The following is a 23,512-nucleotide window of genomic DNA, read 5'->3' on the forward strand; positions in this document are numbered from 1 at the left end:
CCGGTCAGCCATATCCATTTAAGTCAGTTAGATGGATGCAAGTGGGACACTTGCAGCAAGCAATGTAAACAAACCCCCCCCCCCCCAGGTGGTGAAAAGATGTTCTTCACATGTTCTATGATTCTATTACGGGTGCAACCATAGGGACCATGGGAGAGATCACATCTATTTCTCTCATGTCTTGCTTCCAATCGTTGCAGCTGTTCCTCAACATTATTTGAAGTTTGGTACCCCTTCCAGTGCAAAGGAAACAAGTTCAAATATAACAGATATACCATATTTTTCCGTGTATAACATGCCCCCCCTGTATAAAATGACCCCTATTTTTTGGGGACTCCACATTAAGAAAATGGGGGGAGATTGCCCAGAGTTAGAATCATAGAATAGAATCATAGAATCATAGAGTTGGAAGAGACCACAAGGGCCATTGAGTCCAACCCCCTGCCAAGCAGGAAACACCATCAGAGCACTCCTGACATAAGGTTGTCAAGCCTCTGCTTAAAGACCTCCAAAGAAGGAGACTCCACCACACTCCTTGGCAGCAAATTCCACTGTCAAACAGCTCTGGACACAGTACTCCAGGTGAGGTCTGACCAGAGCAGAATACAGTGGCACTATTACTTCCTTTGATCTAGATGCTATACTCCTATTGATGCAGCCCAGAATTGCATTGGCTTTTTTAGCTGCTGCGTCACACTGTTGGCTCATGTCAAGTTTGTGGTCAACCAAGACTCCTAGATCCTTTTCACATGTACTGCTCTCAAGCCAGGTGTCACCCATCTTGTATTTGTGCTTCTCATTTTTTTTGCCCAAGTGCAATACTTTACTAAATATATGAGGTGCCAAAAGACCCTTTGTTGTTTCTCATAACCCAACATAACTACCCTTTTGGAACTGCTGTTCACATCATAATATGAAAAGGCGGGGGGGGGGGAGTAATGACTGCTTGATTTCCATGAGTTTGGAAAGTTTGCTAACAAATATAACAAAAGATTTACTTTGAAGTATAGCATCCACTGAAAAATGTCTTGCTAGAAAATTCATTCCACAATTTAATAATATATTAGAGGAAGTGCTAGCTGTAGACAATGCTCCTTAGTTTGAATTCCAAAAGAGGGATGGGACAGTAACTCGGACACAAACCGGTGCAATTGTGCAAAAGCTTGAGTCCGTTATATAGCTTATGGAAGATGAAATATACTCATGTAGCCTTATTAGAGTTCACCGATTGGGTCTGCGTTGCTCCGGGACACTGCACAGTCAGTTTTGGGGTTTGGGAAACCCATTCCTTCACTCAGAGTCGCAAAGTGATTTCATGCTCTTTATTCAGCTCATAGTGGTGAGGAGGAATGAATGAATGTCCCCTCAAAATATCTGCTTTATATACATTATTTACACAATAGGCTGCACATGATTGGCTAATTCCGGAATTCTACTGTAAGCCAATCAGGTTGTGGATTCACTGCTATCTGGAGCATGATTGGGTGGTTCCTGCTAACCAATCATACTGCTGCATTGTTCTAGGACCAATCAGACTGTTGCATTCTGAATCCTATTGTTCTAGGACCAATCAGACTGCTGCCTTTTGGAGCCTATTGTTCTAGGACCAATCAGACTGCTGCAGTTTGGATCCTATTCAACTCAGTGCATAACACCCCTCCCCTCTAAGTTCCAGTCCTGCCCGGGAGGTCGCATTCATAGTCCTCAAGGTACGCCGGCGGCCTACGTGTGCGTTGCGGCCTGGGGTGTTCCCTGGTCCGGGGTTCAGGTTCTGGCTCGTGTTCCAAGGATGCTGGCTGTGATGGGGCTGTTTGGTCTGGTGCAACCGGCTCGCTCAGTCGTGGTTCTGGTTCCGGTGTCCTTTCGGCCTCACGGGTCCTCTCTGTATTTACTGATTCTGCCTCTCCTGCTTGCCCCTGCAGCTCTATGGGCCTCACTGCCCCACTGTTCCCTTGGGACTCCTCTGACCTGTCCTCCTCCTCCTGGTTTTCTCCCGGGAATCGTCGCCATATCTGGTCGCAGTGGCGGCGCCAGCATTGCCCCCCATCTGTTAGCACCTCGTACGACACGGGGCCAGTGACCCTGGTGACTGTGGCAGGTACCCATGCAGGGCCTGCCCCAAAATTCTTTTGTACACTGGGTCCTGGGCCTCGAAGGTCCGGGGGTTCCTGCCTTCCCCCACCACTACCTCATCCTGGGGTGAAGGCGGTCCAATCTGATTGCAAGGCGCCGACCCATTAGTAGTTCAGCAGGGCTCCGGCCAGTCGTTGAGCTGGGGGTGCTGTGCTGTGCTAGAAGGAATGTGGCAAGGCGGTACTCCCAATCCCCTTGCGTCATGCGGCGAAGGGTGTCCTTGGTGGTCCGCACCATGCGTTCTGCTTGGTCATTGGTGGCCGGGTGGAATGGCGCCGAACGGATGTGGCGGATGGCGTTCTGCGCTGTGAAGGTTTGGAATTCTCCTGACGTAAATGCAGTCCCGTTGTCTGAGACGAGAGTGTCAGGGAGCCCGTGGGTTGCAAACAGCCTGCGTAGTACCCGGATGGCTGCGGACGTAGAAGTGGACGGTACCAGTGCGACTTCCAGCCATTTGGTGTAGGAGTCCACCACTATGAAGAATGTTTTCCCCTGAAAGGGGCCAGCGAAGTCCACGTGCAGGCGTGACCATGGTGCTCGGGCGGACTCCCAGGACTGGACTGGGGCCCTTGGGGGATCTGGGCGGGATTCTTGGCAGGCCTGGCAGTGTTTGACCCAGGCCTCTATCTCTCCGTCGATCCCCGGCCACCACACATAACTCCTGGCAAGGGCCTTCATTCTTACTACCCCTGGGTGTGTCTCGTGTAGGGCTGTGAGGACCCTTTTGCGGAGGGGCTGGGGAACAACGACCCTGCTTCCCCATAACAGGCACCCCTTGTGGGCTGACAGTTCATGTTTGCGGGTTGTGTAGCCGGCGAATTCTGGCCCGGGGCTGCTGCTGGGCCATCCCCTCCACACCCAGTCCAGGACCCGGGAGATGACCCTATCTTTCTTGGAATGGTGTGCAACTTCTTGTGCCTGAATGGGGCGGTCGGGAAACAGCTCCAGGCTCATAACCTCTTGTCAGGTGCTGGGTCGGGGCCTGTTTCCGGTAGTGGTAGCCTGCTGAGGGCGTCTGCATGGCCCATCGCCTTTCCAGGGCAGTGAATCAGTGCATACTGGTAGCTGGTAAGGAAAATTGACCACCTGAGGACGCGAGGAGACAGCACTTGGGGGGTCTGCTTTTCAGGGGCAAACAAGCCAAGCAACGGCTTGTGGTCAGTCACCACAGTGAAGGGCCGCCCGTACAAGAAATCATGGAATTTTTTTACTCCCTTCACGATTGCCAGACCCTCCTTGTCGATTTGCGAGTAGTTCCACTCGGTTGCGTTGAGTGTCTGGGAAAAGTATGCCACCGGTACCTCTCTTCCATCTGGGAGTTGGTGTCCCAGGACAGCGCCGATGCCATAGGGCGAGGCGTCGCATGCTAGCACCACCGGCAGCCTCTCGTCGAAGTGTGCCAAGACCGAGTTTGAGACAAGCAAGTCCTTGACTGCCTGGAATGCGGCCTCCTGGCGCTGGCCCCACACCCAAGGGGCCCGCTTGTCCAGGAGTCTGTGTAGGGGCTCCGCTACCGCCGCCTTGTGGGGAAGGAAGGAATGGTAAAAGTTCAATAGTCCCAAGAAGGCCTGAAGTTCAGTCTTGTTCTTGGGCGCTGGGGCATCACAAATGGCCCGTACCTTATACCCAGTCGGGTGGACCCCTTCTGCGTCCACCATAAATCCCAGAAAGTCCACTTGAGGCACTCCTAGTAGACATTTTTCCCGCTTCACCTTGAGACCCGCCTTCTGGAAACGGTGCAGAACGGTGCGGAGGCGGTCCTCAAACTCCTCTGGTGTGGGCCCAGCAATCAACACATCATCGAAGAAGGGGGTGACACCAGGAATCCCTTTAAGGAGAGAGTCCATTAGATTCTGGAATATGCCTGGTGCCACGCTGACCCCGAATTGCAGCCGCTTTACCCTGAACGCTCCTCTGTGCGTCACAATCGTCTGTGCCTCTGCTGTAGCCTCATCTACTGGCAGCTGTTGATATGCTTGGGCCAAGTCCAGCTTGCCAAAAACCTTCGACCCAGCCAGGGTTGCAAGGACATGGCTGACCACTGGCACTGGGTATGCATGGGCCGCGAGGGCCTTGTTTATGGTACATTTGTAGCCTGCGCAGATGCGGACCGAACCATTAGGCTTGACAGGTGTGACGATTGGGGTTTCCCAGGGGGCATTAGGCACCGGCTCCAGCACTCCTTGCTCCACGAGTCGGTCCAATTCCTCGTCAATACGGGGTTTCAGGGCGAATGGGACCCGGCGGGCCTTGAGCCTGACCGGTCGTACTGCGGGGTCAAGCTGTAGAGCAATGGGGGGGGGGCCGTATACTGTCCCAATTTTCCATTGAAAACCCCCGGAAATTCCTTGCATATGGCATCCACGTTCACTTGTAAGCTCATGTGGTTCACCCCGGTGACGGCTAGCCCCAGTGGTCCAAACCATGCCAATCCCAGTAAGCTAATGTAGGGGCCTTTGACCACAAGCAAGTCCAGTTGCTGCGTCCGCCCTCGGTATTGCACCCTGAAGGTCCCCACCCCCATTGTGGGGACCTTACGTTTCTGGAAGTCCCGGAGGGTGAATGGGGCCAGCCTGAGTTTGGGACCCCCAGTAGGACACAGTTTCCTTAAGGTCCTTGCCAAGATTATGGATAGAGTTGAACCCGTGTCAAGCTCCATGCGGCATGGGGCCCCCTCTATCTGTACCTCTACATAAATTTTCTCTACGTTGGGGTGGGGCAACTGGTATACCTGGAAGTCCGTGAGCTCCGTCGAGTTGCCTTGGTGCGTTGGGCCCCGGGACCTGGGGCTCTTGGATTGGTCATCTGATGCCTGGCGTCGGGTGGGCCGAGCCCGACACACCCGGGCGATGTGTCCCAATTTTCTGCACTGCCTGCATTCTGCGTTGCGGAAACGGCAGGTCCTCCTCTCGTGACTTTCTCCACAGCTTGCGCAGTTCCCTCCTTCTCGTCGAGGCAGCTGTGGTATGTGGGCTGCTTGAGTGCGCTGCTGTACTCGGTGCACCTCCTCCCTGTCGGATCCTGAGTCGTTGGTGAGGTCTTCGTGGTGGACCCTTGGTTGGGACGGCTGGCTTGGCCGTGCCTCTTGCGTCGACCTCTCGGCATCTTCCGTTGCCAGGGCCTCCTCCAGAGCGACCTGGAACGTTAGGAACGCAGCTTCTCATCCTTCAGGCCACCGACGAGGCGGTCACGAAGCATGTTCTCCAGCTCTGAGAAGTTGCAGAACTGGGCAGCTTGGCGGAGAGAGGTCACAAACCCAGTTATGGTTTCCCCAGTGGCTTGCCGCTTTGCGTAGAAGGCATTTCGACGAGCCACCACTGAGGGCTGTGGCGAAAAGTGCCCCTTCAGCTGTTCCATTATTGTTTTGTATGGAACAGTAGCGACGTCTTCAGGTGCAAGGAGAGCCCGGGCGATTTCAAACGTCTCCTCTCCGCAGACACTGAAGAATATTGCCCTCTTCTTGGCGTCTTCTTCATCGGTGATCCCTTTGGCTTCTAGGAGGAAGGTGAAACGGGAGGCATACGCTTCACAGTCTCCAGATGCTGGGTTGAACGGCGAGAAGCTGCTGTCGGTTGCCATTCTGAGTTCCTTGTGTCCCGGAGCTGAAGCCTGGATACACGGTGCGAGGCAGCGGTGCGGCAGGTGGCGGTGCTGCGGTGCTGTGTGTGGCAGTCAGCTCAGCAGGATCCCATCCTCGTCGCCAGTGAAATATACTCAGAGTCGCAAAGTGATTTCATGCTCTTTATTCAGCTCATAGTGGTGAGGAGGAATGAATGAATGTCCCCTCAAAGTATCTGCTTTATATACATTATTTACACAATAGGCTGCACATGATTGGCTAATTCCGGAATTCTACTGTAAGCCAATCAGGTTGTGGATTCACTGCTATCTGGAGCATGATTGGGTGGTTCCTGCTAACCAATCATACTGCTGCATTGTTCTAGGACCAATCAGACTGCTGCATTCTGAATCCTATTGTTCTAGGACCAATCAGACTGCTGCCTTTTGGAGCCTATTGTTCTAGGACCAATCAGACTGCTGCAGTTTGGATCCTATTCAACTCAGTACATAACAGAAGAGGTACCCACAAATATGTGTACAGTGGTGTAATGGTTATATGGGGTTGCTCGTGCGTAAGTTGCCACCACTCCTGGCTAGGTAGCCTGGTTAAACCTTTCCTGGCTGGACAGCCCTTCACTTCATGGCTGTTCAATCGCTAGCAGAATCCGTCAGTGGGCGTTTCTTGAACTTCTTCCAGCAAATAAGTTCTTTGACGCCAAGTCTACGCCTACTTTCCCTGCGCGGAAGTCTTCTGCGCAGGGTGGGTGTGGGTAGCGGAGGACCTGTGCTCTCCCCGCTGGTCTCCAGCGAAGAGTCCTGGAGCCCCCTCTCTGATTCCCCCATACGCCCCCCTTTATCCCTGGTGTTACGCTGATTTCCTTCCCCAGCCGATGAGTCCCCTCTCTCCCTGCTTGGCCCTTCTCCGGCATCACTTGGGAGCCTTGCCTCCACCTCTGGCTCCAATGTCAGTTTCCTGACAAGTGGGGTGCAGCAGAACCTACCATCTCCAATTGTGCATCAGGACACTAACTCTGGTTGCATCTACTGGGCTCTTTGGAGGATAGGTAGAAGACCATTGTGATGAATTAATGGATGGCTAAACCAGAAAGAGAATAGGTTCAAACTTGTTGAGACTTGTGCAACAAAGTGAGCATGACAAAGTGTGAGAACCTTGTATGACTGCCAATTTTACTTTTCCTTTATAAATTGGCCTAGCTTTTCTTGAATATGGGTATGCCAATAGGCATCAGCACTTCACTTTAGAGGAAATCTGTAGATCACTAGTATGGGTTGGGACTTTTCTTTTTTAAGTACTTAAGCCTGGATGAACTAGGCCAGGGGTAGGCAACCTAAGGCCCGGGGGCCGGATGTGACCCAATCGCCTTCTCAATCCAGCCCATGGATGGTCCGGGAATCAGCGTGTTTTTACATGAGTAGAATGTGTCCTTTTATTTAAAATGCATCTCTGGGGTATTTGTGGGGCATAGGAATTCATTCATTTTTTATTTATTTTTTCAAAATATAGTCCGGCCCACCACATGGTCTGAGGGACGGTGGACCGACCCACGGCTGAAAATGGTTGCTGACCCCTGAACTAGGCAAACCAAGATGCCCCCACCCCCGCTGACTTAGAAAATAAGGGCTTTTCTTTAAGCAGCTCTGAAAATGAAAGTGCTGAGTGAATGTAAATGAAGCTGTCAGGGTTTCTGGGAGAGAGGAGGAGATGACAGAGGAGACGGAGAGCGAGTGGGAGGAGGGGCAGAAGGATGAGGAAGAAGATGACGGAATTCTGAGGGAATCCACGAGTCTGAGCAGCGAGTCAGAGGATTCTCAAAAGGGGGTTACCTTAATCAAGCAAAAGGGAGGAGAAGGGAGAAGCGGAGAGGAGCCCAGTGGAAGACAGACGCAGCAAGAGGCGTCTCAGCCGGAACGGAGTAAAGGGGGTGGAGTCGTCAGCCTCTCGGAGGGAGCAGGATTAGGAGAGAACAGAGAAAGGGGGTTGGAGCAAGGTGTTCAGCCGGAAAGGGTGGAGAGCAGAACAAGGGGTGGTGTAGCGGTCGAAAGAAAGGTCAGCAGCAACGTACGCGCGCCAAGTTCAAACGTAGAGGCGCGCGGAAGTGGAGAGAGCTCAGGGGAGGAGCCCGGCCCTAAAGCCAGAAGGAGGGGGGAAGAGGCGGCAGAGGATTCAGCCTCAGGCGAGTCACGGAGAGAGGGAACCCAGGGGGGCAGGAAGACCCTGCGGAAAAGAAAGGAGAGGAAGAGGTGGTCTAGAGCCAGGCTATTAAGTTGGTGTGGAAGAGGGGAGGAGTCAGAGGGGACTTCAGCGGTCTAACGTGACAGACGTACGGCCACGATGCTGAACTGTACGAGAAGCAGAAATCTTCAATAAACTTTTCCTGTAAATAAACTGCAACGGAGTGAGGTCTCTTGTGAGCTGGGACCCGTCCTGGGTGGCCGTGACAGTAAGTCCCCTCTCAGAAAGCAAAAAATTTTTTTTTGCGAAGCTCACGAACGGGAGCAGCCATGAGCGCTGAGGAGCAGCTGGTTGCACTGCGGGATCAGGTTACCGCTCTCACATCGGCAGTCATTGCTTCGCAGAAGAAGAATGACGACTTGGAGAAGACGTGCCAGGATTTGCAGGCAAGGTGGGAACACGCGGACAGGGCGGGGGCCCCAGGTTCCAGAGCGGAGGGCATTGCGCTTGGACGGAGGGGGGGTGCCCTGGTTCCGCATTTTAATGGCAACTTGCAAGACTATCCCAATTTCAGAGCGGACGTCGTATATGCACTGCATTTACTCCGTCACGATTTTAAAGATGAGGAGGAGAAAGTGGGGTTCATTGTTTCGCACCTGCATGGGGAGGCCAGGGCTTGGCTACGCAATCTGTGGCGCGAAGATGGACCGGCCCGTCGCAATTCAACTGCGTTCATCAAAGCGATGGATTCTTGTTTTCAATCCTCTGTGGATGTGGACATTGCGCGCCGTCAAATGCACGGGCTGAGGCAGGGGAAAGCGACTGTGCGCCAATACCACTCTAAATTTTTTGCATTGCTCACCGCCTTAGATTGGCCAAAGGACAGTAAGCCGGTCAGAGATCTTTTTTGGGAGGGATTGAGCCCCCCCATCAAGGATGAGATCGCTAGGGGGGACAGACCCCAGACCCTAGAAGACGTGGTGCAACGGGCTTTAGCTATTGGAATTCGACATGAGGGACGTCCGTGGCACGAGGAGGACGGGCCCCAAGCGCGTGCGCAAGCGAGGACTCTCCCTTTTGTGCACAGGGATTTCAGCCGTGCGCACCCCTCGCCAATGGGGAAGGACAGCGAGGAGCCAATGGAGATTGGTGGTGCTAGGGCTCAGAAGCCATCCCAGAGCCCTGTCCCTGGTGCAGCCAAAGCGAAGCCTCCTAGAGGAACCAGGAAGTGTTACATCTGTGACAGTGCGCACCATATGGCGAAAGAGTGCCCCCAGAGGCTCCAGAAGCACACTGCAGCACTGGCAACTGTAACAGCAGAGGTGCAACCAGGGGAGCAGCTTCAGGGAAACGACAGTGCCTGGCTGGAAGCAGAGCTACTGGGGCTCAGCCAGGCGGATCTGTAGACAAGCCCCCAGCATCACTGCAGAGCGTGGACCCTTTGCCTCCCAGACCGGCAGTTCTGCTCACAGCAACACTCCAGTTGCCTGATGGGAGACTCCTCGAGGTTCCAATAACGATCGATTCGGGAAGCAACGCCGACTTCGTGGGACTGCAGTTCGTTAAGCAGCACAACATGGCGCTCCTGCCTGCAACGACGCCTCTAAACGTGGTCACGGTAGACGGCAGGAAGTTGCTGGGGGGGCAAGTGGTGCAGCAAACCCCTCCCATGATGATGCAGATTGGCAACCATCGAGAACTTATTAGTTTCAATGTCACCCACTTATCGGACACGCCCATCGTGTTAGGCATGAGTTGGCTGGAGAGGCACAGTCCCGCGGTTGCGTGGTACCAGCGGCAGATCACCTTTTGTTCATCGTATTGTGCTCAGCATTGCTTTCAGACCGATCAGGGAGGAGAAGCCGAGCAGCAGTTGCATCTGGGTATGGTGCAAACAGTGCCTCACAAGTACCAGGACTTCTTGGAGGTTTTCTGTGAGAAGGAAGCTGACAAGTTGCCGCCTCACAGACCTTACGACTGCGCGATTGATTTAGTGCCAGGGGCGCAACTGCCTGCTGCCAAGCTGTACTCCATGTCGGAAGACGAGATGCAAGAGCTTCGGGAGTTCATAGACCATAACCTCAAGCGAGGTTTCATCCAGGAATCTAAAGCAGCGGGTGGCAGCCCTGTGTTCTTTGTGAAGAAGAAAAACACGCCCCAAAAAAGGCTTATAGTGGATTACAGGTTCATAAACAGCTTGACTAAGCCCAAAGCTTTCCCCATGCCCAAGATTGACGACCTTTTAGCGACCGTCAGGAGGGGCAAGATTTTCACCAAGCTGGACCTACGTGGAGCTTACAATCTCATCCGCATCCGGAAAGGAGATGAGTGGAAGACCGCCATGTTCACCCCTCTGGGCACATACGAATACAGAGTCATGCCTTTCGGTCTCCAAAATGGCAGCCACGTTTTTCAAGCATTTATGCACCACGTGCTAGCAGGTCTCCTCTACAAGAAGTGTGTCTGCTTTCTCGACGATATCCTGATTTTCTCGGAATCGCCGGAGGATCACGATAAGGACGTGAGGGAGGTCCTGCAGAGGCTGAAGGACCACAGGTTGTACGCCAAGTTGGAAAAATGCCAGTTTGATGTCAGAGAGGTTGATTTCCTTGGCTACAAGTTGTCCGACGAGGGACTGGCCATGGACAGGGCTAAGGTTCAAGCGCTGTTGGACTGGAAAAGCCCTCGAAATCGGAAAGAGGTCCAGAGGTTCATCGGCTTTGCCAATTTTTACCGCAAGTTTATTAAAGGTTTTGCGAACGCGACGGCGGCTATCACTGACACCCTCAGTTCCAAGAAGAAGAAGTTCGTCTGGACCGAACAAGCGGAGCGGTCCTTCCGGACGCTTAAAGGTCTTTTCGCCTCCGAAGGGCAGCTGCTCCACGTGAATCCCGGCAGACCCATGCGGGTAGAGACCGATGCGTCAGACAGAGCGGTTGGGGCCGTTCTTTTGCAAGAGGATTCACAAGGCAACTGGAGACCGGGTGCGTTCTACTCCCGGAAGCTCAGCAAGACGGAGCGCAATTATACCATATGGGACAGGGAGTTGTTGGCCATTCATGCAGCTTTCAAAGCGTGGCGACACTTCTTAATAGGAGCCAAGCACACGGTGCAAGTCCGCACGGATCACAAGAACTTAGAGTATTGGCGGACGGCTAAGTTACAGACCCAGCGACACATGCGCTGGGCGGAGTTCTTTGCGGATTTCGACTTCAAAATAGAATACATCCCAGGAGACTCCAATGTTATTGCAGACGCGCTGTCCCGAAAGCCGCAATACTTGGAGGAAGCAGCTCCAATCGCAGCAAAGCACATTTTCGCACCGCAGGCGTGGACGTGCGCTACCATCGCAGTCGACCTGGACGCGGTGCGACGCGCGTTGCAAAGGGATCAGTTTGCACAGTCCAAGATGGAGGAGCTACGCGGAGGGTCGCGAGACAACGATGAGTTCCAATTGCAAGATGGACTTTTGACTCGTAAGGGTGCCCTTTACGTGCCCACCGACGATCTTCGAGCCAAGGTTCTGCAACAATTGCATGACGCCCCTAGTGCAGGCCATTTCGGCAAAGAGAAGACGATGGAGTTGGTGGCTAGAGACTTTTGGTGGCCCCAGATGAGAGGAGAGGTGGCGGACTACGTCGCCAGGTGTGATATCTGCCAGAGGTCCAAACCAGTGCACCAGAAGCAGGCGGGATTGCTAGAACCGCTGGAGACACCGCAGCAACCGTGGGAGAGGGTAGCGTTGGACTTTGTTACGGACCTGCCCAGCTCCAGAGGTAAGACGGCGGTGTTAGTGGTGGTGGACTTGTTCACCAAGATGGCGCATTTCATCCCTTGTGCCAAGGTGGCGACGGCAGAACAGACCGCAAAGCTCTTCATCGATCACGTCTTCAGAGTGCATGGACTTCCGCAGTCCGTCTTGTCCGACAGGGGGCGCCAGTTTGTTTCCACTTTCTGGCGAAAGCTTCTGGGCATCTTGCACGTCAAAATCAACCTGACATCGGCGAGACATCCACAAACCAACGGTCAAGCGGAGAGGGTCAACGCGATCATGCAGCAGTACCTGCGGTGCTACGCCAACCAGCGACCTGCGGCGTGGGTGGACTATCTGCCGATGGCTGAATTCGCCTACAACAACACGAAACACGCATCCACCGGGGTGACGCCTTTCTTCGCGAACAATGGCCGTCATCCCAGAACCTTCCCGAGATTTGCGGCACCAGGAGGGGGGGGGCCTCAGGATGCCGACCAGTTTGCAGCGGAGTTGCAAGAGGTGCACGAGGAGCTGCGGAGACATTTGGAGCTGGCAAAACAGGCGTATAAGGTGCAGGCCGATAAGCACAGGAGGGCGGGAGAGGACATCCAGATTGGGGACTGGGTGTGGTTAGCAGCCCACGCGATGCCGGCCAGGTCATTGGCCAAGAAGAAGTTAGGACACAGGCAGCTAGGGCCATATCAAGTTGAGGCTAAGATCAATCCGGTGGCTTTTCGTCTAGCCCTTCCGGAGGGTTCCAGGGTGCACCCGGTCTTTCATAGGTCGGTGCTCACTCCCTACAAAACCCCACACAGGTTTCAAGAGTCAGGAGCACTCCCAGAGCCACGTAGGAGGGCGCCTGAGGGGGGGGAATCGCCAAGACCAGAACCTCTTAACGAGGTCACAGAGATACTGGACTCGAGATGGGGGGAGGAGGGAGTTGAATATTTTCTAGCCAGGGAAGGCACTCCGGCCTCTGCCAATAGCTGGGTGCCGGGTTACGCGTTGGACGAACCCCTGTTGAAGGAGGAGTTCCATGCACTTTTTCCGCACAAGCCCATGCCCGAGGAGTATTTTGATGATTGGCTTTTCACGCCCACTTTGTCAGACAGCACGTTCGAGGGTTTCTCCTCACCCGAGGGCCATACGCCCGAAACAAGCCCGACCAGGGATCCGAGACTGGGGGGGGAGGAGACAGGCCCTTGTTGGTGGGTGGATCAGCCAAGGGAGGCATGGAGTCAGAGATGGATGGTAGGTCCTTGGCAGGCAGCGCCAGGAGAAGCAGTGATGGAGGAAGAGACTGTGATGTCTGTGGGTGGGGAACCCGAGTTCGAACACACATATACGGAGATGACAGAGGAGAACGTTGAAGTGGACAACTTGTATCCTGAACCGACCCCGGAAGAACCACGTTTTCCTCAACCTGCACCCGGCGAGCGGGAGGGGGGAAGGGGGGGCTTCGAGGGGGGGATGGATGTCAGGGTTTCTGGGAGAGAGGAGGAGATGACAGAGGAGACGGAGAGCGAGTGGGAGGAGGGGCAGAAGGATGAGGAAGAAGATGACGGAATTCTGAGGGAATCCACGAGTCTGAGCAGCGAGTCAGAGGATTCTCAAAAGGGGGTTACCTTAATCAAGCAAAAGGGAGGAGAAGGGAGAAGCGGAGAGGAGCCCAGTGGAAGACAGACGCAGCAAGAGGCGTCTCAGCCGGAACGGAGTAAAGGGGGTGGAGTCGTCAGCCTCTCGGAGGGAGCAGGATTAGGAGAGAACAGAGAAAGGGGGTTGGAGCAAGGTGTTCAGCCGGAAAGGGTGGAGAGCAGAACAAGGGGTGGTGTAGCGGTCGAAAGAAAGGTCAGCAGCAACGTACGCGCGCCAAGTTCAAACGTAGAGGCGCGCGGAAGTGGAGAGAGCTCAGGGGAGGAGCCCGGCCCTAAAGCCAGAAGGAGGGGGGAAGAGGCGGCAGAGGATTCAGCCTCAGGCGAGTCACGGAGAGAGGGAACCCAGGGGGGCAGGAAGACCCTGCGGAAAAGAAAGGAGAGGAAGAGGTGGTCTAGAGCCAGGCTATTAAGTTGGTGTGGAAGAGGGGAGGAGTCAGAGGGGACTTCAGCGGTCTAACGTGACAGACGTACGGCCACGATGCTGAACTGTACGAGAAGCAGAAATCTTCAATAAACTTTTCCTGTAAATAAACTGCAACGGAGTGAGGTCTCTTGTGAGCTGGGACCCGTCCTGGGTGGCCGTGACAGAAGCTATTGTGTGGTCTCTAGGTAACATGGATGTTGTGTAGTCTGCCAGTGTATGGTACAGGAAAACAGGCATCCTGTTTGTTTGGGTGTTCAGTGTTGTTTGTTGCTATGCTGGTCTCATGGAATGAGGGAGACAAAGTAAGTATCACAGTACCTTCTTTAACTGTGCCCGCTTTGTTAGAAAAAGCATTTCTCCGAGTAGAAACCGTTTGAACATTGGTAGCAACCTTAACTGCAGGAAATGTGATCTATCATTGAGGGTTTGTGTTGTTAAAGCTTCTGTGTTCTTGGAAACAGTAGACTTATGACTTTCTGCCCCCAAGATAATTTAGGAGGTTCTGTACAGGCTTGTTGTGGGGCGGACAGGAGCAAGGTAAGAGAATACTGACAGAAGTGTTATTTCACAAATAATATGCCTTTTCTTGTTCAAGTCTATTTTCCATGTGAATTTAGTAAAAATGTAATAGATGGGTTTGCTATTCCTGCATGGTTATATATGACTGAATAGGTGAAAGCAAAGTATTAAGCGTACCAGTGTGCAGTTGCCATGTGTATCTTTTAATGCATTTTTTTGTTCAAGAATGTTGGTAATTGTCACAGTACATGAATCTTCAGCAGAATTGATGAAGCCAAGTCTGGTGCTTAGCCTACAGGGAAGAGTTTGGTTTTCTCAGTCCCATACTTAAGATTATCCCGTGTTTTGAATAAGGAATCTTTTAAAGAATGTTGGCAAAACTGAAGGGTAATGATCTTCATTAGGATGTATATGCCTTGCAGTGGTCAGCGTTAAATTCAAACAAATGGTATTTTCAGGGCACCTCTCAGGTGGGCGCCATTGGCATTCTAAGAGAACGAGAGAGGTGTTCATGGTGAGTTCCAGCACCTCTTTTTCTAGAAAAACAGCACTGGGTATTTCCAACATTTATTTTGAATGTTTACAACATGAAAACATCTCATTTTTTTTTTATTCATAGAATCATAGAGTTGGAAGAGACCACAAGGGCCATTGAGTCCAACCCCCTGCCAAGCAGGAAACACCATCAGAGCACTCCTGACATATGGTTGTCAAGCCTCTGCTTAAAGACCCCCAAAGAAGGAGACTCCACCACACTCCTTGGCAGCAAATTCCACTGTCGAGCAGCTCTTACTGTCAGGAAGTTCTTCCTAATGTTTAGGTGGAATCTTCTTTCTTGTAGTTTGGATCCATTGCTCTGTGTCCGCTTCTCTGGAGCAGCAGAAAACAACCTTTCTCCCTCCTCTATGTGACATCCTTTTATATATTTGAATATGGCTATCATATCACCCCTTAACCTCCTCTTCTCCAGGCTAAACATGCCCAGCTGCCTTAGCCGTTCCTCATAAGGCATCGTTTCCAGGCCTTTGACCATTTTGGTTGCCCTCCTCTGGACACGTTCCAGTTTTTCAGTGTCCTTCTTGAACTGTGGTGCCCAGAACTGGACACAGTACTCCAGGTGAGGTCTGACCAGAGCAGAATACAGTGGCACTATTACTTCCCTTAATCTAGATGCTATACTCCTATTGATGCAGCCCAGAATTGCATTGGCTTTTTTAGCTGCTGCGTCACACTGTTGGCTCATGTCAAGTTTGTGGTCAACCAAGACTCCTAGATCCTTTTCACATGTACTGCTCTCAAGCCAGGTGTCACCCATCTTGTATTTGTGCCTCTCATTTTTTTGCCCAAGTGCAATACTTTACATTTCTCCCTGTTAAAATTCATCTTGTTTGTTTTGGCCCAGTTCTCTAATCTGTCAAGGTCGTTTTGAAGCGTGATCCTGTCCTCTGGGTTAGTCTGACATGACTTATTTTTCAGAAATCCATGCTGACTATTGGTGATCACAGCATTCCTTTCTAGGTGCTCACAGACTGTTTGCTTAATGATCTGCTCCAGAATCTTCCCTGGTATTGATGTCAGACTGACTGGGCGGTAATTATTTGGGTCCTCTCTTTTCCCCTTTTTGAAAATAGGGACAACATTTGCCCTCCTCCAGTCTGCCGGGACTTCGCCTGTTCTCCAGGAATTCTCAAAGAGGACTGCCAGTGGTTCTGAGATCACATCTGCCAGTTCTTTTAATACTCTTGGATGCAGTTCATCTGGCCCTGGAGACTTGAATACATCTAGACTAGCCAAGTATTCTTGTACTATCTCCTTAGTTATTCTGGGCTGTGTTTCCTCTGCTGAATCATTTGCTCCAAATTCTTCAGGTCGGGCATTGTTTTCTTTATCGGAGAAGACTGAGGCAAAGAAGGCATTGAGGAGTTCAGCCCTTTCTGTGTCCCCTGTTTGCATTTCACCATCTTCTCCTCTGAGTGACCCCACTGTTTCTTTGTTCTTCCTTTTGCTACGAACATACCCATAAAAGCCTTTTTTGTTGCTTTTAACCTCTCTAGCAAGCCTGAGTTCATTCTGTGCTTTAGCCTTTCTGACTTTGTGTCTACACGTGCTGGCTATTTGTTTGAATTCCTCTTTGGTGGTTTCCCCCCCTATCCTTTTCCATTTCTGTGTTGGCCTATTCATACCAACCTCACCACTTGATTCTGCATTCATGAGTTGGTGAGCCCACCTGTATAAACAAATTCTTAAGGTCACAGTAGAAGCAACCTCCCCGCCCGCTTTCGCTGTAGGGCAAGAGCTTTTCTTTCTTCCTGCCTTACTTTGTGCCTCTTTAAAATGTTTCTCACACTAGCTGGGTGTGTTGACTTTTGACTTTTGCCTGACATCTGTGAAGTGGGGAAAGGGTCTCAATGGCGGTGGGCAGCCTGTTGTTGGACTACACTTCTCAACAACCTTTATCATTGGCTTTGTTGGCTGGCGTTGTTGGGAATGGAGTTGTGCATCATCTGGAGGGGCACAAGCTCCCTATCCCTGATCTAAACTGAAAGGTGTGCATGGGGTGGTAAAAGCAAGCCCTCTGTGTGTCGCAATAAATGCTTTGAGGTTTATAAGCAGCATTTTTCTTCTAGGAAAGAAGGGTGCTGGTACTCATCATGAAGTTGTTACAGCAAGTGCCACAGTTTTAGCCAGTGCTTTTCTTCCAGAAAAAAAGATGCTGGTACTGTGTACCCTTGAGTACCCTCCAGAAAAAGCACTGTTATAAGTATTTCTATATAAATACAGCGCACCAAATGAATCCTCTTGGATTGTATGGTTACATTCAGGATCCTACACTCTTCCCAATATCCCCAGCTAGGTGTGATCTCCCTATTACCAAGTAATCTTTTCTCCCTAGTGAGCATCATGCTATATTTTGCACTCAGGTACAAATACAAAATAGTAAGTACAAAAGTACAAAATAGATATACCACACCATAAGCACTCTGCCACTGGCATTTTCACTTCAAGTGTGAAAATGTCTAAGTTTGGCACAAATATTTAGTCTACATGGAGGGGTGGGTATGTAAAAAAAACCACTACTTAGACCTTTAACATGGTAGATAATGTTGTTTTCTCATCTTGTGCACCTACTTTTTAATGAAATAGCACTGATGTTCACTGGAAGAATAAGTTCAGATATGTTTTGTACAGTAAAAATGTAAACCAATATTTTATGGGTTTTTTAAAAATCCACCCAGCAATAATGTGTCAGTGATGAAATATTCAACAGCATTAAATTCCCACAGTTTATCTTCCCACAGTTTAGGCAGGACATTTCACTATTCATTTTCTTTTACAGTTTTGTAATAAAACCTTAATTTTGCTTCACCAAGGCCTTACCTCAAAAGCTTGCTAAACAAAAGGTTGTAAACTAAGCCAAACATAACCAGTCAAGTGTCTGTAATAAAAGGCTCTATTTGGATTTATTAGGCAAACATAAGAGGAAAGCTTTTGCAGGAACAGATTTAATATATGGTGAATTTTATAATAAAACCAATATATCCAGCCAGCTAGTATGTATTTCCCCCTACATTTTAGAGTTTTCTGTGAGGTTAACCCTGCTCATGGATTTGTTTGCATCACATTGTTGCTTATAAACGGCCACATTTTTAACGATGCCTTTTCTTCTATAATTTTGCACCTATAAAGATTTGACTTCTCAAATGTCAGATTTTACCTGGATCATTCCAATGTCTATGTATACTTTAGCATGTACAATCAATGCCATCAAACCTTTCCTTCTTCTTATGAATGGACACATCTGGTGCTCTATGCTGGTCTACAACTGTAATAAAGTGTTGATTGATTGACATCTGGTGCTCAGCTTTTCTAATTTGGGGACTGGAGGAACAGGAAATGGAGTTATGCTCCCCTTAAAAGTATGAGCGAAGAGCAGACAACAAAGCCAAAGGTGGTGTGCCCGGTTATGTATTTGTTTCTTAAAACTTTATCTCACCCTTCCATTGAAAAACTCTGAAAGTACAGCTTTATGACTAGTAAATTTGATAATGCCCCCCAAACAAAAAGTGGTTTTGCTGTCCTGGAGCAAAGGCAGAGTTGGTGCCAATTTTGTTATTTTCACTGTGAACTTGGTCAACAACAGCTGATGATGAGAGGAGTGCATGTGCTACTGGGTTTACAAAAGTCCACTTCCATAATCCAATTGATCCAAATTTCTTTAAACTCTTGGAAGCTCACCATATTCAGCAAAAATGTCAAGATTGTAATGTAACCTTCATACTTTAAAATAATTAAACACTCATTTGAATGTCTCTGGCATAACAAACACAAGTCCCATAAAAATGGTGCTACTACAGGATAAGTCATAACATCAACTGATTCATGTTTCCTCTCCATTGACATTATTTGTAATTTGTTGTCTTTCTCTGAAGCAGAGACCAGCAATCTCTACTTTCCACAATGATGATGCTTCAGCTTCATGACATGTTCAGCTTTTGTTCCTTACACCACTTGCCTGAAAACAAAGAGAAATTTTAGTATTAGAAATATTAGAAATCTTGCATATTATAAGTATAAAATTAGTCTGTGGCCTAGTAGAGTCTTGTATGATTGATTAAGGGTGTGTGTGAAGGTTTTATGGTCATATTTGCAGGGACTGGACTAGATGACCCTTGGATCCCTTCCAATTCTATGATTCTGTGATCTTGGGGGGGGGGGGTCATATTGACGTATATTTTGCTCTAGGATGCTTAGTTTGGTCAGAATTGAGTATACGCTTCCAGAGTTAACGCTAAATACTGTATTTTTCACTCTGTAGGACGCACCAGACCATAAGACGCACCTAGCTTTTGGAGGAGAAAAACAAGAAAAAAAATATTCTGAATCTCAGAAGCCAGAACGAGAGGAAAATACCGCTGCACAGCGAAAGCAGAGATCCCTCTTGCTGTTCTGACTTCTGGGATAACTGCGCAGCCTGCATTCGCTCCATAAGACGCACACACATTTCCCCATACTTTTTAGGAGGGAAAAAGTGAGTCTTATAGAGCAAAAAATACGGTACATTACTTCTGGTAAATGAGCCACCAGATCTTCTGGAGGGCCATGAAAATTTGTGTCCGGGCTTTTAGACTTGCCTACCCATGTACTGTCTGAAACCAAAGGGGCATATTAGTTGCCAGATGTAAAATTTCTTTCACCTCTCCCACCCCACTAATAACAGTATTCCTATTTTGAAGTACTTCATTCTAAACATCAAAACCCATCTTAAAAATAATTTGTTAGTTTTTTGTTCTTTACTAATTCTGCCTCCTTAAAATTATATTGAGGGGTTCCCATCAATAATTAGGAAAAATGGCAGGTAATGGGTAACGCTTTGCTGCGTGATTGGTTGAAAGAGGCTTTTGTTTTGCTGTAGCATTATACATGGTGGCTAGACATGATTTGGCAGCACACTAGAGATTATGTATAAAATAGCTAATAGCTTTACATCCTCCCTTTGTTGGACTCCTTTCCTTCGCTTTTAGGAATAATTTTCCTCTTTCTCCAACAGCTCATCTCCAAAGAGCCTAACAGCAGTCGAGCCATTGAAAAGCTGCAGTCAGAGCACACAAGCAGACAACAGCACATGGAAGACCTAGAGGCAAGGCTAGAGGTCAGTGTTTTTCAGTTTGCTGGTAATTGCATTCCGGAGTTACTATAAAGCAGAATTTGCAGAGGCAGATGGACATTTCCATTTAATTTCCCTGTATGATTTTTTTCTACGCCTAATGTTAAATTGTCTGTTTCATAAAGATGGTCATGTTTGCCATTTGCAATGCTTGAAGTTAGGGTCCTTAGCGAAATTCTCATTTTCTCTTTGTTTGTTTTTGTGGGGTTTTGTTTGGTCATTTCTGAAAGAACAATCACACTTTGAGGCTGGTACATTAGCACTGTGTGTCAAGACTAACATATTGGTAGTGGCAAAGAGAGAGTGTTTTGATTGAGAGGTATGAAATAAATGTATGCAGCTGAATAGGTGACTTTTGCATGAATAGAAAACTGTTACAGGAAATCATGACAACCCATGTACAAGAGAGTTGGACAAGAAAATCACTGCTTTTCAATCAGCCTGGCATAGTTTCATTACATACATAACTTTGATAGAACATGGTTATAGGTTGCCAAGAGCACATGGTGATTTGTGGAGGATACCTTTGTTTAGAAACTGAAATGACTTAAAAGTTAAATGTAATTAAATAGACATTTGGTCTTTGGGGGGTGGTTAAAAAACTGCTGTATATGAATCACTGTTTGTGACTGATATACCGTATATTGCAAATAAAGAAAAACACAATGTGGGAGAAAAAATCCTGCTGTCCCAAATTTAGGCTGCATAGAGTCTCTCCATCCCAGGAAGTTGACAGTGGTGTGCGAACATTCATTTATTTATACCAACCTATTACAAAAATCTCAGGGTGGCTCACAAGGTAAGAATAAAATCTAAATGCAGCGTAACACTCACATTGTGGAGGGGAAGAGCAACATATAAACAAAAATCTAAAACAGATTAAAAGGAAAATTAAAAAAGCTTTTTACCTGAGACTGAAATTGTACCAAAGAAGATTCCAGGTGAGCCTCAGTGCAAAGGGCATTCCACAGCTGGAGAAGCACCACCGCAAAGGCTTCTCACCTATAAGCCACCTGCCACACAGAGCAGAGGCAGTCCTTCAAGTATCCTGCTTCCAAGATCTTAAAGGTCCAAACCAGCACCTTGAATCATGACCAGAAATGGACTGAGAGCCATTGAAAATGCTTGTATGTAGCACCCAGTCCCAGTTCGCAGTCTTGCATCCATATTTTAAACTAACTGAAGATTTCAGGCTATTTTCAAAGGCAGCCTCACATAGTGCATTGCAGTAGTCCAATTGGGAGAATACCAACTCATAGCTAACTGGGGCAAAACTATCCCTGTCCAGGTAAGACCATTGTTTTCACACCAGCCAAGAATGGCAAAAGGCTCTTGGGCTGCTTCAAGACGTGTTTGCAATCCCTCAGCATTGGTGTTCACATGCTTGAGGTGAGACAATTTTGTCTACCTGGGTTCTGTCATAACCAGCAACTTCTCCATCAATGCTGAGCTGGACAAGCACAGTGCTTTTTTCTGAGGGTACTCAAAGGTTTGTATTGCTGCTTTTCATGCATTTACATGCTGGACTTTTTTGTTCTTTGTAATTTTGATAGCTTGTGTGGTTAGTTTAAATGTTTTGCTGTATTCATTTCATCTTTGTTGTACGTTAAAACACTGTGTGAATAAGAAAATAAAAATATCTTCCATTCTGCAGGCTTTTTACACACACTTAGTAGTGCTAAACTTATTTTTGGACTAAGCTGTCTCCTACATGAAAAGTATTCTAGGAAAACAATACCTAACTATAATTTCCTCTGGAAATGTCAGTGCTGTTGGTATTTAAGCCAAATGCCAAAAATAAAATTTCAGTGCCTGATACTGGCCAGCCTTGGCCTTGCCAGTTCCTGTGCTATCCCTGGGTTAAATCAGTGCCCAGTGAAGAACAGAGCTAATACAGAAAAGAGAGGCAGACAAATAATTGACAAGAGATGATTCTGGTATATGTTAGATCAGAAGGAAGATTTTGCCTGCAGTTCACAATAAGGCAACTTACAAAACAGTCCCATACAAGTTGCCTCAGAAGTAAGTCCTACTGACCAGTACTCCCAGGTACTCAAATCTGAGGTACTCCCAGGTAGGTTTGTATAGGTCTGTAATCCTAATTACAATTTACTCAAATATGGTTTAGGCAACATACTGTTTTCAGGATTTCAGCTTTTATCTGCACATAAGCAGTGTTACATAGAAAAGACCAAGGAAAGGCCAGTTATGAGAGAGGAATGTTGACCTAAAAGACCCCCAATCCTGTTATGAGAGAGGCCATGTTCAGATACTTACTGGGCTAGCAGAACCCTTCACATTGCAGAGGAAGAAGCCTACCTCCTCCCTTCCACCAAGCAGATCATCTCATGTGTGATACAGACACTTCCCTTAGATGCTATTGACACATTATTTCATAATTCTTCTCCCAGGCACCAGATTGGGTGCCAGTGTGAATATGTCATTGATGCAAGTCACTGATATTTTCATGGTGAAGGGGAAAACCTTGCTTTATAATGTAACAACTTCCATTCACCCAGCGAATATCTGGACTGAGCCAAAAGTTATCTTGGCATGGTACCTCTCCATTATTTATTTGTAGCATTTCTGCCTCACTTTCCTCAGCTATCCAAGGACCCAGAAGCAGCTAGCAATGATGCTTCATACAGAGATATTCACTGTACGTGAAATAATCCTAAACCCACAACATGAGATAGTCATATGCATCAGATGAAAGGGAAGCTCGAACCTTGCCAACATTCCAGCTCATGTTTTTATCTAAAAGCTTGTTGGGGTGGGCTTTGGGAAGGAAGATTTGCATTCTTTTCTGAAAATATGAAAAGGCAGACCAACAGCAGTCCCCTTTCAGAAGAATAGAGTGTTGCTTGTCTTTCTAGATATAGCTCAGCTAGATGGAATGCAAAGTGAAGTCTGGGCTGCCAGTCTTGAAGGGTGAGAAAGTTCATGATGCAACAGATGTCCCATAAAATACAGTGGCTCTATGCCACATTTATATTACTATGACACCCACATAAATTTTATACTGACTATCAGCACCTTGAGTTTACCTCAGAAGGAACTGTCGGTGTTCTTGTATAATAGTGCGTTCTCTCTGACCAAATGTGGGAATGGTTGCTCACCCCCTTTCCTGGGTGGGTGATGGTTGCAGATAAATATTGTTTGGAAAAAGAGAAAAATCACAGTTCAGCTGTGGATTAATAAATCTCAAAATAGAATTAGTCTTTTAAAATGACATATTTTATTAAATGTAAAAATTAGTGCCCACAATCTACAAATGTATTTGGGATGTTTGAGGAGTGTTTGAAATCCTGTGAAAAGCTTTATAGTTGGCTGTAATGTTTCATTTATTAAATATATATCTCACCCTTCATCTGAGGATTACAGAGCAGTTTGCAGTATAAAAACACAAAAATTACATAACATAATAACAAATAGAACAAAACAATAGCACCCCCCCATCAGATGTGTGCCTAAATAGGTATGGAATATACATTTTGATGACAGAAAGGAGGAATTATAGCAAAACCACAAGGTCAAGCAATGTGAATGTTTAGGATATATTAGATTTGAGTAAGGGTAATATGTGAAGTTTTCTATATGTTGAGTA

The 23,512-nt window shown here is 48.3% G+C and overlaps 1 protein-coding gene across 9 annotated transcripts in view; it reads left to right on the forward strand.

The window, feature by feature from the left end:
* Window positions 1-23,512, forward strand: part of LMNTD1 (lamin tail domain containing 1) — a 221,634-nt gene that overhangs the window by 36,598 nt on the left and 161,524 nt on the right. For 8 of the 9 annotated variants that reach the window (XR_014172309.1, XR_014172310.1, XM_081927752.1 and 5 more), the window contains exons 1-2: window positions 13,917-14,023; window positions 19,789-19,890. Coding sequence is in view for 7 of the 9 variants with exons in the window: in XM_081927752.1 (XP_081783878.1) it covers window positions 13,994-14,023; window positions 19,789-19,890 (132 nt within the window). In the remaining 2 variants the exon portion in view is untranslated. Of the gene's footprint in view, window positions 1-13,916; window positions 14,024-19,788; window positions 19,891-23,512 lie in introns of those variants that run through there. The other variant, XM_081927748.1, reaches the window with a different exon arrangement.

Source organism: Podarcis melisellensis, assembly GCF_964234715.1.
Source record: "Podarcis melisellensis genome assembly, chromosome: 10".
In the NCBI taxonomy this organism is placed as follows: Eukaryota; Metazoa; Chordata; class Lepidosauria; order Squamata; family Lacertidae; genus Podarcis; species Podarcis melisellensis.